Consider the following 12,035-nt stretch of genomic DNA (forward strand, 5'->3'; position numbering starts at 1 on the left):
TCCTATATGTACGTACCCACTTGAAAAATAATATGAGGATCATGTGTCCAGATGCTATGCTGGAATTCCATAATAAGTCTTACATTGCATTACATTGGTGAAAATTAACTTTTAACTCTTTTTCCCAAATATCTTAGTTTGTTCCGGAAGCTATTTTGACGGTACTTATAAAATCACCAAAAATACTTCATAAGCACACCTCTTGGTTGAAAATCATCATGTAAAATCATTTTTAAGTTTGGATTCATTTATTCAGCTATTCTGAGCTATAGAACGAAATATAGGCTACAATTTATACCCGTGGGCGATAAAAGATAGTGTGTATAGGGGGACAAACGATATGCCAGAAACTTTAAAAAGTGGACAGGTCCCCCCGTACCCCACAGATTGACGCCCATGCGTGCTAGCATCACATAATAGTCCGAAGAATGCGCACCGCACACTTTACAGATTCCTGGGTTCCAGGTTGAGAAGTATTTCTTGCACCGGTCTGACCACGATAGTCATCAATCAAATTGAATGAAATTCATCATGGATAAGTGTAATCTTACAGTGTAAACATCTTCCTTTGTTTTCTCAAAACCAGCAGACAGACCCAACGGAACAGTACAAGATACTCAGCAGTTTGTTTATTCCACGCCTTTGAATTTATTTACCTGTCTGTTAAACATTTATTTCACAATCCATACCTCAAGTTTGAGGTTACAGTTAACCTTTTGAGGTTACAGTTAACCTTTTGAGGTTACAGTTAACCTTTTGAGGTTACAGTTAACCTTTGAGGTTACTGTTAGCCTTTTTCATGTTCCAACTAGCCATGACAAAAAAACGATTTCATTAAAAACACAATGTCGTCTGGCTTTCATGACGATTTTGTTTTTGGGTACATGTGCATTGTAGCATATTCTAAAGTTGAAGGAAATATTGAGATTAGCTGCGTTGAAGTTGTGACAATGAAACGTGAGGGTCTGTGCTCCGGTGTCTGGGACAGAGGTTGACGAGCAGCTTACTTCAGCTTCTTCTTGGGGCGGAGGTTGTTGGAGTGGCCACACTTCTTCTTGCGACAGTTGGTGGCGCGGGGGTGCAGGCGAGCGTAACACCTGACAATTGAGATAAGAATGTAAAAGGCTTGTCTTTAGTTGAACTCTACAGTTTTAGCCATGTATAGTCATTCTGAATCATTTGAATAGAATTGTGAGTGCGTTGTGACAGGTTTACTTGGCTTGCCTAGTTGCCTAGTACACAAAATCCGGAGGACTTACTTGCGGCAGATCATCTTGTCGCAGTTGTACTTGCTGGCCAGAATCTTCAAGCTGGGCTCAATGATCCCACCTCGCAGACGCAACACAAGATGGAGGGTGGATTCTAAAACAAGAAACACAAATCGTTCATTAGGCAAAAAAAAAAAGGTTCCGGTTTCTGGTATGGTGCTTACACAAAAAGTGGTGCAATAATAATAATAATAATTTGGGAGGCTAATTATCCTTACTCACAGCTGGTATGCTGAATTGCGAAGGACGCGGCTACAACGTGGTCTGGCCGCTGGCACGTAAAGGCGCCTATGGCTGCCGGCCACATCGACCCATATATGACCACGGAGCACAGCCTGAGATCGAAAGTGTTTGATTTTTCCGGAGGGAGGAAAACCGGAGGGCCCGGAGAAAAACCCTCGTGAAACAGGAGAGAACCAACGCACAACTCTACTCACATGCGATCCGCGGCCAGGATTGAAACCGTGGTCACCTTGGTGAGAGGCGAGCGCTTTACGCACAAGCCACCCATGCCACCCGTTTGACGCGCTTTTTATCCCCCTACTTTTTTTCTTCTTCAAATGTCGGCTGATATTGCAGATTTTGCTTCGATCCCCTTAAAACTCTCCTACATGTAGTCTTTTGAACTTTTAAACCCTTCAGATGTTGCCCATAGAGTTAGCACCCACACTCTAAAATCCTTGAGGTAATCTTCTTTGGAGTATGGATAACAATACCAAAGTCTTACCGGAGTCTTATATAGCACACGTATCTACCTAAAATTAGGTACTCAAGGCGCTGGTAATTCTGTCTATGTTTTTAAAGACAGCTTAGTGAAGTTTATGAGAAATATGAGACCCATTATGTAGCACCTTTATAAAGGGTTTACAAGGTAGGTACTGCGGCGCATATTGCTGCCACTTTCAGAAACACCGGGGCAAACCTCTTTTCTTGGCAGTAAATGTTACTGGTTTCTTTAACGTGCATTACACAACACACGGGACCTACGGCTTTACATGTGCGTCCCATCCAAAGGACGAAGAAATAATGGTAAAGTGCCTTGCTTAAGAGCACAAGGACCATGTTCCCCGTCAGGATTCGAACCCATGTACCACGGCACTCGAGTCAAACACCGTAACCACTGGACCACAGCCCCCACAAAAACTTCAAAACCCTCCAGGTTATTGGTAATCCGGAGGTCGCAAGTTCAAATCGTGCTCCAGCCAATTTCTCTGTTTATTATTTCGATACCTTTTTGGATGTTGTAGTCTGACAGTGTGCGTCCATCCTCGAGCTGCTTGCCGGCAAAGATCAACCTCTGCTGGTCTGGAGGAATACCTGCAATCATAAAACCGCTTCCATATTATTGGCAAATCGATATGGAGGGATCCCTGGATTTCAAGCTGCCCGAGTCACAATTACATCACAAGTGAATCAAACTCCAAAGAATCCTAGACGGAGGTATAACAAAACAATTGTTGACTGCTGTGATGTGGGATATGACGTTTTGAATATCCTCAGGGTACATACATGTAGATGCGCCCCTCAGGTGTACAAAACGACACATCCCACAAAACAGCAGTCAACAATTGTTAAATATTCAAAAGTTGTTCAGCTGTCTTGATGAGACGAAAAATGTCTGTGACGTTATTAAAGGGAAAATACAACATTTGCAAACATCAAAAAATAAAACTACCAAATCATTTTGAAATACCTTGCTGGACTGTTAGTGAACGACAGTGTAAAGCATCCTGTTAAATCATGGCACCTGGTATACTGTCATTTTCAAGAAAAGTGGTATTTCTGTATAAATTTCCAACACTGGTCGGCCGGAAAAAAAACTGGCTTTTTTTCAAATACTGGCCCCAATTGACCATCGCACTTGTTTGCAATCGATTACGCACCTATGAACGGGTACAAGCCAGCTAGACTGATTCCCTGACCTTACAATTCCCCAATGTATGTGAACTGCTCTGTTTCTTCTTATATGGAGTCAGGGAACCAGACTACAGGAAAACGATTGTTTTTCTTGGTTTTTATAGCATTTTCGAACCCAAAACCTCAAAAAAGTCAGTGTAACTATATTTGCTTTATATTTCCAACCCCCCAATTCCATCCATTTCTGAAAATTACAGCAAAAGCAAATGACGTATATTCCCTTTAATTAACCCTTACCCTAGGCCCTTGTTGCTTACAACCATCCTCAATCCTCCAAAATCCTCCAAAATTTTTCAACTCCGCCTAAATTTTTCAAAATTGTCAGACAGTCCTGCCTCAAAATGCATTCATCCTCAATCCTCCAAAATCCTCCTCATCCCAAAACTTTGCACTCGTGTTTAAATGAAGGATAACCAACGCCAAATCCTTCAAAATCATCAGACAGTCCTGCCTCAAAATGCATTCATCCTCAATCCTCCAAAATCCTCTTGTGCTTCATTCACCATTCATCCTGAATCCTCCAAAATCCTCATGTGCTTCAATCATCATTCATCCTCAATCCTCCAGAATCCTCATTTGATTCAATCACCATTCATCCTCAATCCTCTAGAATCCTCCAAAACCGCCAGGAGGATTTTGGAGGAGTGAGGTGGGTTAGGGTTAATTCCTGTAACTTTAGAGGTTTTGTGACCCGAGTTGGTCACTACGTGTGGATGACTTGAAGAAGATGAAATTGACATCTGATGGACTTATAATCAATCACAAGTACCTTCATTTCTGCTCTGGTTTCAGGAGCCATACTCACCCTCTTTGTCCTGTATCTTGGCCTTGACGTTCTCGATGGTGTCGGAGGGCTCCACCTCCAACGTAATGGTCTTGCCCGTCAGGGTCTTCACAAAGATCTGCATGCTGATTGGTGGATTCTGAAAAGGGGAGGGGCATAAAGTTCAGCACACTCTGAATGAGGCTGGCTCATCAGGAATTCGACATTTAGAATGTCAAATTCCTGATGAGCATTGGAGCTGGAGTTTCTCAGGCTACATTTTTGCAATGATATGCACTGCGGTGATATGAGAAGAAAAAAGTGGCATGAAGTAGCAACATTCTTTCCTACATGTAGTTATCTCTAGACTCCAGGGAAAGAATGTTGCAACCTGACGCCACTTCTTCAGCAGTAGTCAGTGTACAAAGTCTATCATGTCTATGGACATGATGGAGGGTCAAGAAAATTGTCTAAGTATTTCCTAACGAAATTGGAAATGTTTCTCAGTTCCAGATTCATCTTCAGTTTTGCAATGGCTAGCCTTCAATGAGATGATATATGTAGAAAAAGCAGCGTCACCTTGCAACATTCTTTCCCGTCTTTATTATTTATCCATCATGTTTTTTTAAAGGGAAATTAAAAGTCCATTAACATTAGATTTAAGCCTATTAGGTCTGGGAACCAGACGGTTCTGTAATGATAGGTTTATAGCAGTTGAAAATCGCAGCACGGCTGCCGTAATTAACAATAAATAGCCACTGCGATTATAAAAAAAAAACACACGTCACATCATGCGAAATTCACATCATGCACATTGAAACTTGAAGAGTGACAGATTTTAATTTTGTCTTTTTGACTTTATTCTTCTCCATATCAACCAAATTTACAATTATTATAGTACTTTGGAATATGGTCGATTAAACTCTTGGATTAAGTCTCCTAAAAATCATGAACATATTTGCAAAATAACTGATTTTATATCTCGCATCGACAGAAACGGCACTACCTTCGAATATTCCAAGCAGAAAAGGACGACCTCACATGGCAACTGGTAGCCCGAGCGTTTATTTCGAACGCGAGTTGCGTGCAACCATTTAAGGTTACCAGCTAAACTTTCACAACGTGCAACCAAAAGGACGCCCTCTATTGGTTAAATTTCGGTTAATTTTATTGCAAAACGTTTTAGAATGGGGAAGTTTTGGGCACTAAAAGTACAGTCTCCATAAAACACATAAACATCTTTAAGCTGAGATCTTTAATTATTTACTGGAGTAAGAATCAAACAATTTTATTCCTTTTACATTCAGTCATTCATATCACGAAAAACATTAAAATTAAACAGCTAGCTAAAATTCCTTCCTCCATGATTATATTGTGTCGTCGATCGATGACAGAACTGAAAAGTTCGAGTCAGTAAAACATCCGTTAAAGTTATTATGCTTTCACATGTTGCTGAGAAAAGGAGGATCTTCGTCTCCTTATGTATATATTTTAACCATGAATTCTTTTATTAAAGTAACTGAATTAACTAATTTTATAAAAAAAAATTGTGCTCTTTACTTTTAATATTCATGATAGTGGTAACTTAAAACAACAGAGGGCGCCCTATGCAATCGATTATGCAAATGTTGGGGTCAACAATCTAGCGACGACGAGAAATCCAGGGATTTTTTTGAGAACAAGGCACCGAAAATTGGTGAAATTAGAGCGCCGTTTTCTTCCAATTTGCCAAACAAACGGGCGAAATGATGGACTTTCTGGAAAGAGGAACAACTCATTTATAAATTACAGTGGGATTTGTGGAGTATTTGTGCGTAATTGTTGCAGGTAGGAGGATATTTTTTATTAGAAAATCGACGAAAAATTTATTGTTGCTTCAGCTGATTCAAAATGGCGTCAATGTTACAACGAATTTAGGTATTAAAACGGGAATTCCCATAACTGTTCAATACTGACATCATGCTTCGAATAACCTGAGCCATGTTATAGGGATATTTGTCAAAGAGAAACTGAAATATAAATACAGACGGTTTTACTTTCATGACTTTGTAAAATTCTTCTCATCAAGTTGATCATCAATCATCAATCATGTTATCATTCGTGGTCATGGACATGGTGGTCATGACCAGGTAGGACTAATTTTGTTGGCTGGAGGCTGCGGGGAAAATTCCATTTATTATTAATGTTTATCTCACCTTTTGATTTCAACCAAGAGGAATCCAGGAAGCTGTGTTAAGGTGAAAAAAATTAGATAAAATGTGTTTTTAGCATGTTCAGAGCACATTTTGGATGCACATATCGTGATCGTGCAGAACCAAGTTGAACAGCCAGTCAACCATGTCAACAGCAACGCATGATGTTGACAACCATGATGTCGCATGAGCCGGCCAATAATACGTCATTATGAACATTGATTTTCTCATGAATATTTAGTTTATTTCAATGGCTACTTAAATTTTCAAATGCTGCCAAAGATTCATCATTGCAACAGCAATCGTGCGCGGCCTAGCGGTTAAGAGACTTGTGTGTCAAGCAAGAGTCCGAGGTTCGAATCTCGATGAAGTAAGTGACTGATTAATAAATAGAAGTAAAGGAAAGGAGAGGGTGAGAGTAGAGGAGGGAAAGTGGAGGGAATAACCATAAAGGACGTAACTTTTGGTGCTTGAAAATTAATTGAAAAAAGTGGCGATCGAGTATGAAATTTTTTCCCAGGCTGCATATACCATGTATATATTGCGCATGTACATGTACATGTATATATTGCGTCAAGAAGGGTCAACTTGCTTAAGCAACTGCCAATGGTCGCCAACTCAGTTTCAACAAATATTGTATAGACTTTCATTAAATTCTGAACATCAAAAGTAGCTTTATAATACTAGTAATTTTATTACTTGCCTACAGCTTTGTTTTAACGTATTATTAACAATAACATTATATTGTTTTATAGTTATAGGCCCTACAAGCCCTATGCACTTTTTCTGTTTAAACCAATTAAATGTTTATAAAAAAAATCTGTATGCAAAAACAAACACCCTTGAACAAGATATACATGTAGAAGCAATGTTTTTGCAAGGAATTCCCCGTGCAGTAATGGTACACACCACCCTAGCCCCATAAATGTGGCCTATTTACTGGACTGCCTCCGTAAACATAGGCCACACATCGTGTACAAATATGGTCGATTTTGCCAAATTTTGATTTTCACATTTAGGCTTACTTTGTAGGTTTTTTTGGCTTTAGAAGCATTCTCACCCTCTTTACAGGCTAATCAGAAAGTGCTGCCTTTTTCAGATGTCTAATTTTTGTGAAATTTCATTTTGAAATTTTGATACGCAAACGTGTGCAAATGTATCTGGAAATTTCACGTAAAATGGACATCTGAAAAAGGCAACACTTTCTGATTAGCCTATATAGAGGGTGAGTATGCTTCTAAAGCAAAAATAAACTACAAACTAAGCCTAAATGTGAAAATCAAAATTTGGCAAAGTCGACACGTTTTTGTACATGTGGATGTGTGGCCTATGTTTACGGAGGCAGTCCAGTAAATAGGCCACATTTATGGGGCTAACACCACCCATGAGTAGTACATTTGTATAGATCTCGGCTTCACTTGAACAAGATGACAGCCGATACTAAATTGACAAACTCGTATGGTAAGCAGCAGGGAAGAGGGGAAGTTCCTTGTCAACAAAAGTCACTGATGGTAACATGGGCAAGGAAAGGGAAAATATAATAATTATTTGAATTTTTCTTTCAGAACACAAATATAATCATGGATTGTGCGTGCTCTACCCTGGTGCTTTCGGTGTTTCTGTTCATATGCGGATGTGGTCGCTTAGCCGCGTCTGCGGGCTGCTCTGGCCTCCGGAGGGCGCTCTTGACAGACCTGGAAGGAACGGTCACGGACGGAGTAGGGTTTTACGAAGAAAATGTCCACTGCGAGTGGCTTATAGAAGGTACACATAATTTTCTGGTCAACTGTTAGTTTCTGACATCATATTAATTAACCCTAACTCCCTAGTGTCTTTTACTAGGAACTGGACCAATTCCATCAAAATCCATCGATCACTGTGCGTCCAACACAAAACTGTACATGACATAATGGAATCCACCACTGAGGCACTGGTTGACATTCATGGACTTGCTACACATGGCTTCTATCACAATAGCAGTACAGGAAGCTAGGCAAAATCAATCGGATACCTCTAGCACTGCTTCAGGCCATTAGGCCCAAGTCCATCATGCTCCATCAATATTTAGTCATGCCAGGCTTTCGGGACCAGGTCCCCAAATCCACCAAAATTTGGGAATGGATTTTGATGGAGTTGGGGTGGTTAGGGTTAACTCTTTTGCTACGGAATTAAATTTACCTTTTTTGTCCCAACTGGACGTAATTAAAAGCTGAAAATCCGCCGAGCGTCGATGTGGGCGCCACCATCTTTAAATGTATCTCCGTAAACAAACTGCTCACAATAACCTGCAGCGCACCCCGGCCAGACGGAGAGCCGCTGGCAGCGGCCTGAACTAGGGTCAGAGGTTATACGATATAAATTATGTAGATATGGCCCACGTCATGGGGATACCCTGTTTATTCATAGCGACGCAACCGAGCCGCTGCCAGCGGCTCTCCGTACGACCTGTACAATTAGTATGTGCCGCTGTCAGCGGCTCCCCGTAGCGAAAGAGTTGAAGGATTGAAAAGATTTTTAATTTGTGTAAAAGTATCTTGACTCTTGGGCAGAGATCGGGCGGTCTGTTCTTGTCAAGGGTATATATTGTTTTTGACGGATAGGTGGCATGTGGTCATGTTCCGAGTGCAGTGTTCCTGGGTCATGTTCTGGCCCTTTGAGCCCGAGTACAATACATGTATACCCGTGTCAAGAACAAACCGCCTGAACTCGGCCCTAGATATATCTTGTGCTCCGTTAGCAAACACGAGAGGGTGCTATTTGAGGAGTCAGGTTGGCGTGGCGGTATTTCCTCGCCTTCCACCGCTGTGACCCGTGTTCGAATCCCCCTGGCCAAACATGTGGAGTTGGTTTTCAGTCCCTGCCTGATTCCGTGGGTTTTCCCCAGAATATTCTTCTGGGGTTTTCCTCCCACCTCTAAAACTGTAATTTCTTCTCATTGTCCCCTCTCCAAAGGTTTCTTCAGGCTTGTGAGCTGCAGTGCATAAGGCACTTTGAGGAATCCTTGGTTTACCAAAAATAAATATTAAAAATAACAATAAAACTAGGAAAGATCACTTTGACACAAATGGATATTATATAGATCTCATTTTACCTAGACCCTTAACATGTGGTATTAAGTATTAACAATCAGAAATACTAAATCTCAGCAAACATGGGTGAACATGCATCTTTAATTAACCCTAACTCCCTTGGCCTTCTTGCTTGGATGTAGCCTCATTCCTGCAAAATCCTCCAATTGGCCTCATGGTAAAAAAGCGTATAGCCTCAATCCTGCAAATTCCTCCATTATTTCTTGAATATGGTCCATGGAGGGGTGACCACTGCCTCAATCCTGCAAAATCCTCCGGCAAACACTGTCAATATGTTGGGGCAGAGTCAGTGACGTCCTGGAGCAGTGCGGAGGATTTCAAGTATAACATAGGCCTAAATTTATGTACGGCTGAGCAAAAACAAAACAAGGTCTGGCCCAAGACCTTGACAAATTGCATCCTGAAAAATCAGTAACGCACTTTTGCCATGAAACCTCAATCCTCCAAATTCCTCCGCTTTGGCAAAGAGAATTTTGAAGGATTCAGGGCGGTTAGGGTTAGTGTATTTCATTCTATTTATTTTATACCTTTTTGAATATTTTACTTTTCAGCTCCGGATGCCAACATGACCATCACTTTGACATTCAAGGAGTTTGAGACAGAGTGTACCTATGACTTCCTGACGGTCTACGACGGCGACTCGTTCACAAGTACCGTCCTGGGCACATTCAGCGGCAACTTGGTACCGGGGCCAGTGCAAGCCAAAAGTGGCAAAGTGAGTCCTTAAAGCTACAGTCCATCATTTTCAGCTATCCAAAAAGGAACTGACGTAATTATTGTTGAAAAGCATACTTGGTTTAAAGGTAATAATGGACTAAACTCCCTATGAAATGATTCTTTCTGACAAGCTGTCATTTTGAAGAAAACAATGAAAGAAGGCCTTTCCAACGATGCGTCTAAAGACGCACTGTCGGAAATTTCTGTTTTCAGTTTATTTTTAAGTTGGCAAAACATGCGCAAGTGTTGGCACGATGCACACAAGCGTGCGGTTGCTATAATCCGTCTGTTCAGTGCGCAACATCGTGTAGCTGCAATCAGCTGGATGAGAACATGTCCCAGATGCTAAATTCGAGTCCAATTCAAAACATGACTCGGCAACTTTTGCTTTGAAGTTGAGATCCTAGAATTTTGTTTTCTTGGAATAAGAAAAATTCATCGGGTCAGTTGTTAAAGACCCTTCTTTAGATTTTCAGCACTTTTGTTGCTTTAAATGAACATAATGAGCAAATTACAAATGATGGACTGTTGTGCTGGCAACAACAGGCTTTACTTGTCTCATTATCATCCGTTGTTCAATGGAGCCTGTAAGCTCCGCAACAATGTCTGATATGTGAGCATGCAGTTTTTGTGCGACCCCGCGCACCAGCCTCTCTGAGTCAACTTAAACAAATGTGACGTCATTGCAAGCAGAAATTTGGCCTAAGCTGTTGATTGGTCAATTGGCTGCCATGTTTTTGTAATACAAGAATGGGTTTATACCAAAGACCCAACAAAAGGCGCCCACTGAATGGTCAGAATCTGGAGGTCACGAAGCAGTCTTGTTTTGCATAATTAATCACAATATCTGTACGCATATCATGGATGCATGATGTACTGCACTGAGCTCTATTCCATCATCAGACCGTCGCGTCAGTGCAACAAGGTCGTATCTCCTAAAATGGCATGAATGACGCAAAACGCGAGTTTTAGAATGTCAAAAGGTCGTATCTCGCTTTAAATAACCCGGATATACACGCAAAGTCAATGGACGTCAAGATACGACCTTGTTGCACGGAGCGTCTTCGTGCGAGATATGACTTTGTTGCAGAATGGAGTTACGACCTTGTTGCACTGACGCGACGAGACAAAGTTAAATTTTGCATGTGGGTCATTCCATGAAGTTGGGTACACAATCAATGCATCAGTGACAGTGGTCCAGTGAAAACAAAGTGCTGTTATTTTTTTTTTTGACAAATTAATCACATTTTTTATCGATCCCGATTTATTGAGGATGAATGGGCGAACAAGAAAAAAAAATTTTTTGGGACCTCCAATTGGTCGAAACCCAAACTACGTCACCAAAATATCATGGTATCCATGTTTATTTTAAGAATATTTTGTGACATGAAACATACTCGGTCTTCAATGTACGATTCTGTGTTCCCAAGAGTATATTTTAAATAATGTTTTGCAAATAAAGTTGAACCAATAGACCGTTTACGATTCCCTGATTGTTATTTATTCCATGCGTCTTGCATTTCTGAAGTATCGATCACGGAAGTCTCAGCGCCCATCGTAACATTTCGTGTCAGCAATGTTGCGAGGTGAAACCGAAATTTACCGACATATTGTAAAATGTCAGAGTCATTTAGAAGACCCAAATAACGATTTCCACGAGAAACAGTAGCATTCCATTCGTATCCAACCAGAAATCATGAAAAAAACTACACGATTTTTAAAAAACAACCGTGGTTACTCACTGGTAGTTGACTTCGCATCCACTAAAAAACGTGACGACGTGATAATTAAATGCGATCGCGCGTGCGCCCTCTATAGATTTTCTGGATGAACGTCTTGCGATCAAAGTACCCGGATGCAACCCTTGCTTTGTTGCAAGAAGAAACCCGCGTGCTTTCGGCAACTTTTCCATCGTGGGTGCCAATAGTTTTGGTGTCATTTTTTTACGGTGTGATGTCAGTTACGAGGTATACCACATTCGGGGAGGACAAACAAGGATTAGATTACAGATTTATCAACACGGTGCCTGGTAATCCCGAAGAACTACTCCCTGTGTATGCTGAAACATGAATAACATCTCAAACAGTTG

At 40.9% G+C, this 12,035-nt stretch overlaps 2 protein-coding genes across 4 annotated transcripts in view; one reads left to right on the forward strand and one right to left on the reverse strand.

Annotated features, from left to right (window-relative positions):
* Window positions 1-624: 624 nt before the first annotated feature.
* On the reverse strand, window positions 625-5,536 carry LOC119733298 (ubiquitin-60S ribosomal protein L40). 3 transcript variants are annotated; one of them, XM_038206897.1, is made up of 5 exons: window positions 5,509-5,536; window positions 3,991-4,108; window positions 2,499-2,585; window positions 1,260-1,362; window positions 625-1,097 (listed from the first exon to the last, which is right to left on the reverse strand). In XM_038206897.1, exons 2-5 carry the CDS (start codon window positions 4,091-4,093, stop codon window positions 1,004-1,006), a joined length of 387 nt encoding a protein of 128 aa, XP_038062825.1. In that variant the 5' UTR covers window positions 4,094-4,108; window positions 5,509-5,536; the 3' UTR covers window positions 625-1,003. The 3 variants fall into 3 exon arrangements, with proteins under 3 accessions (XP_038062825.1, XP_038062823.1, XP_038062824.1); XM_038206895.1 differs by lacking the exon at window positions 5,509-5,536 and adding an exon at window positions 4,955-5,050; XM_038206896.1 differs by lacking the exon at window positions 5,509-5,536 and adding an exon at window positions 4,952-4,974.
* Window positions 5,537-5,567: 31 nt separating this feature from the next.
* LOC119733051 (multiple epidermal growth factor-like domains protein 8) overlaps window positions 5,568-12,035 on the forward strand; it is a 74,185-nt gene continuing 67,717 nt past the window's right edge. Inside the window, exons 1-3 of the mRNA XM_038206631.1 lie at window positions 5,568-5,775; window positions 7,706-7,904; window positions 9,781-9,944. Coding sequence (XP_038062559.1) covers window positions 7,721-7,904; window positions 9,781-9,944 — 348 coding nt within the window. The 5' untranslated portion in view covers window positions 5,568-5,775; window positions 7,706-7,720. The remainder of the gene's footprint in view (window positions 5,776-7,705; window positions 7,905-9,780; window positions 9,945-12,035) is intronic.

This window comes from Patiria miniata, unplaced genomic scaffold, assembly GCF_015706575.1.
Source record: "Patiria miniata isolate m_02_andy unplaced genomic scaffold, ASM1570657v1 HiC_scaffold_25, whole genome shotgun sequence".
Classification (NCBI taxonomy): domain Eukaryota; kingdom Metazoa; phylum Echinodermata; class Asteroidea; order Valvatida; family Asterinidae; genus Patiria; species Patiria miniata.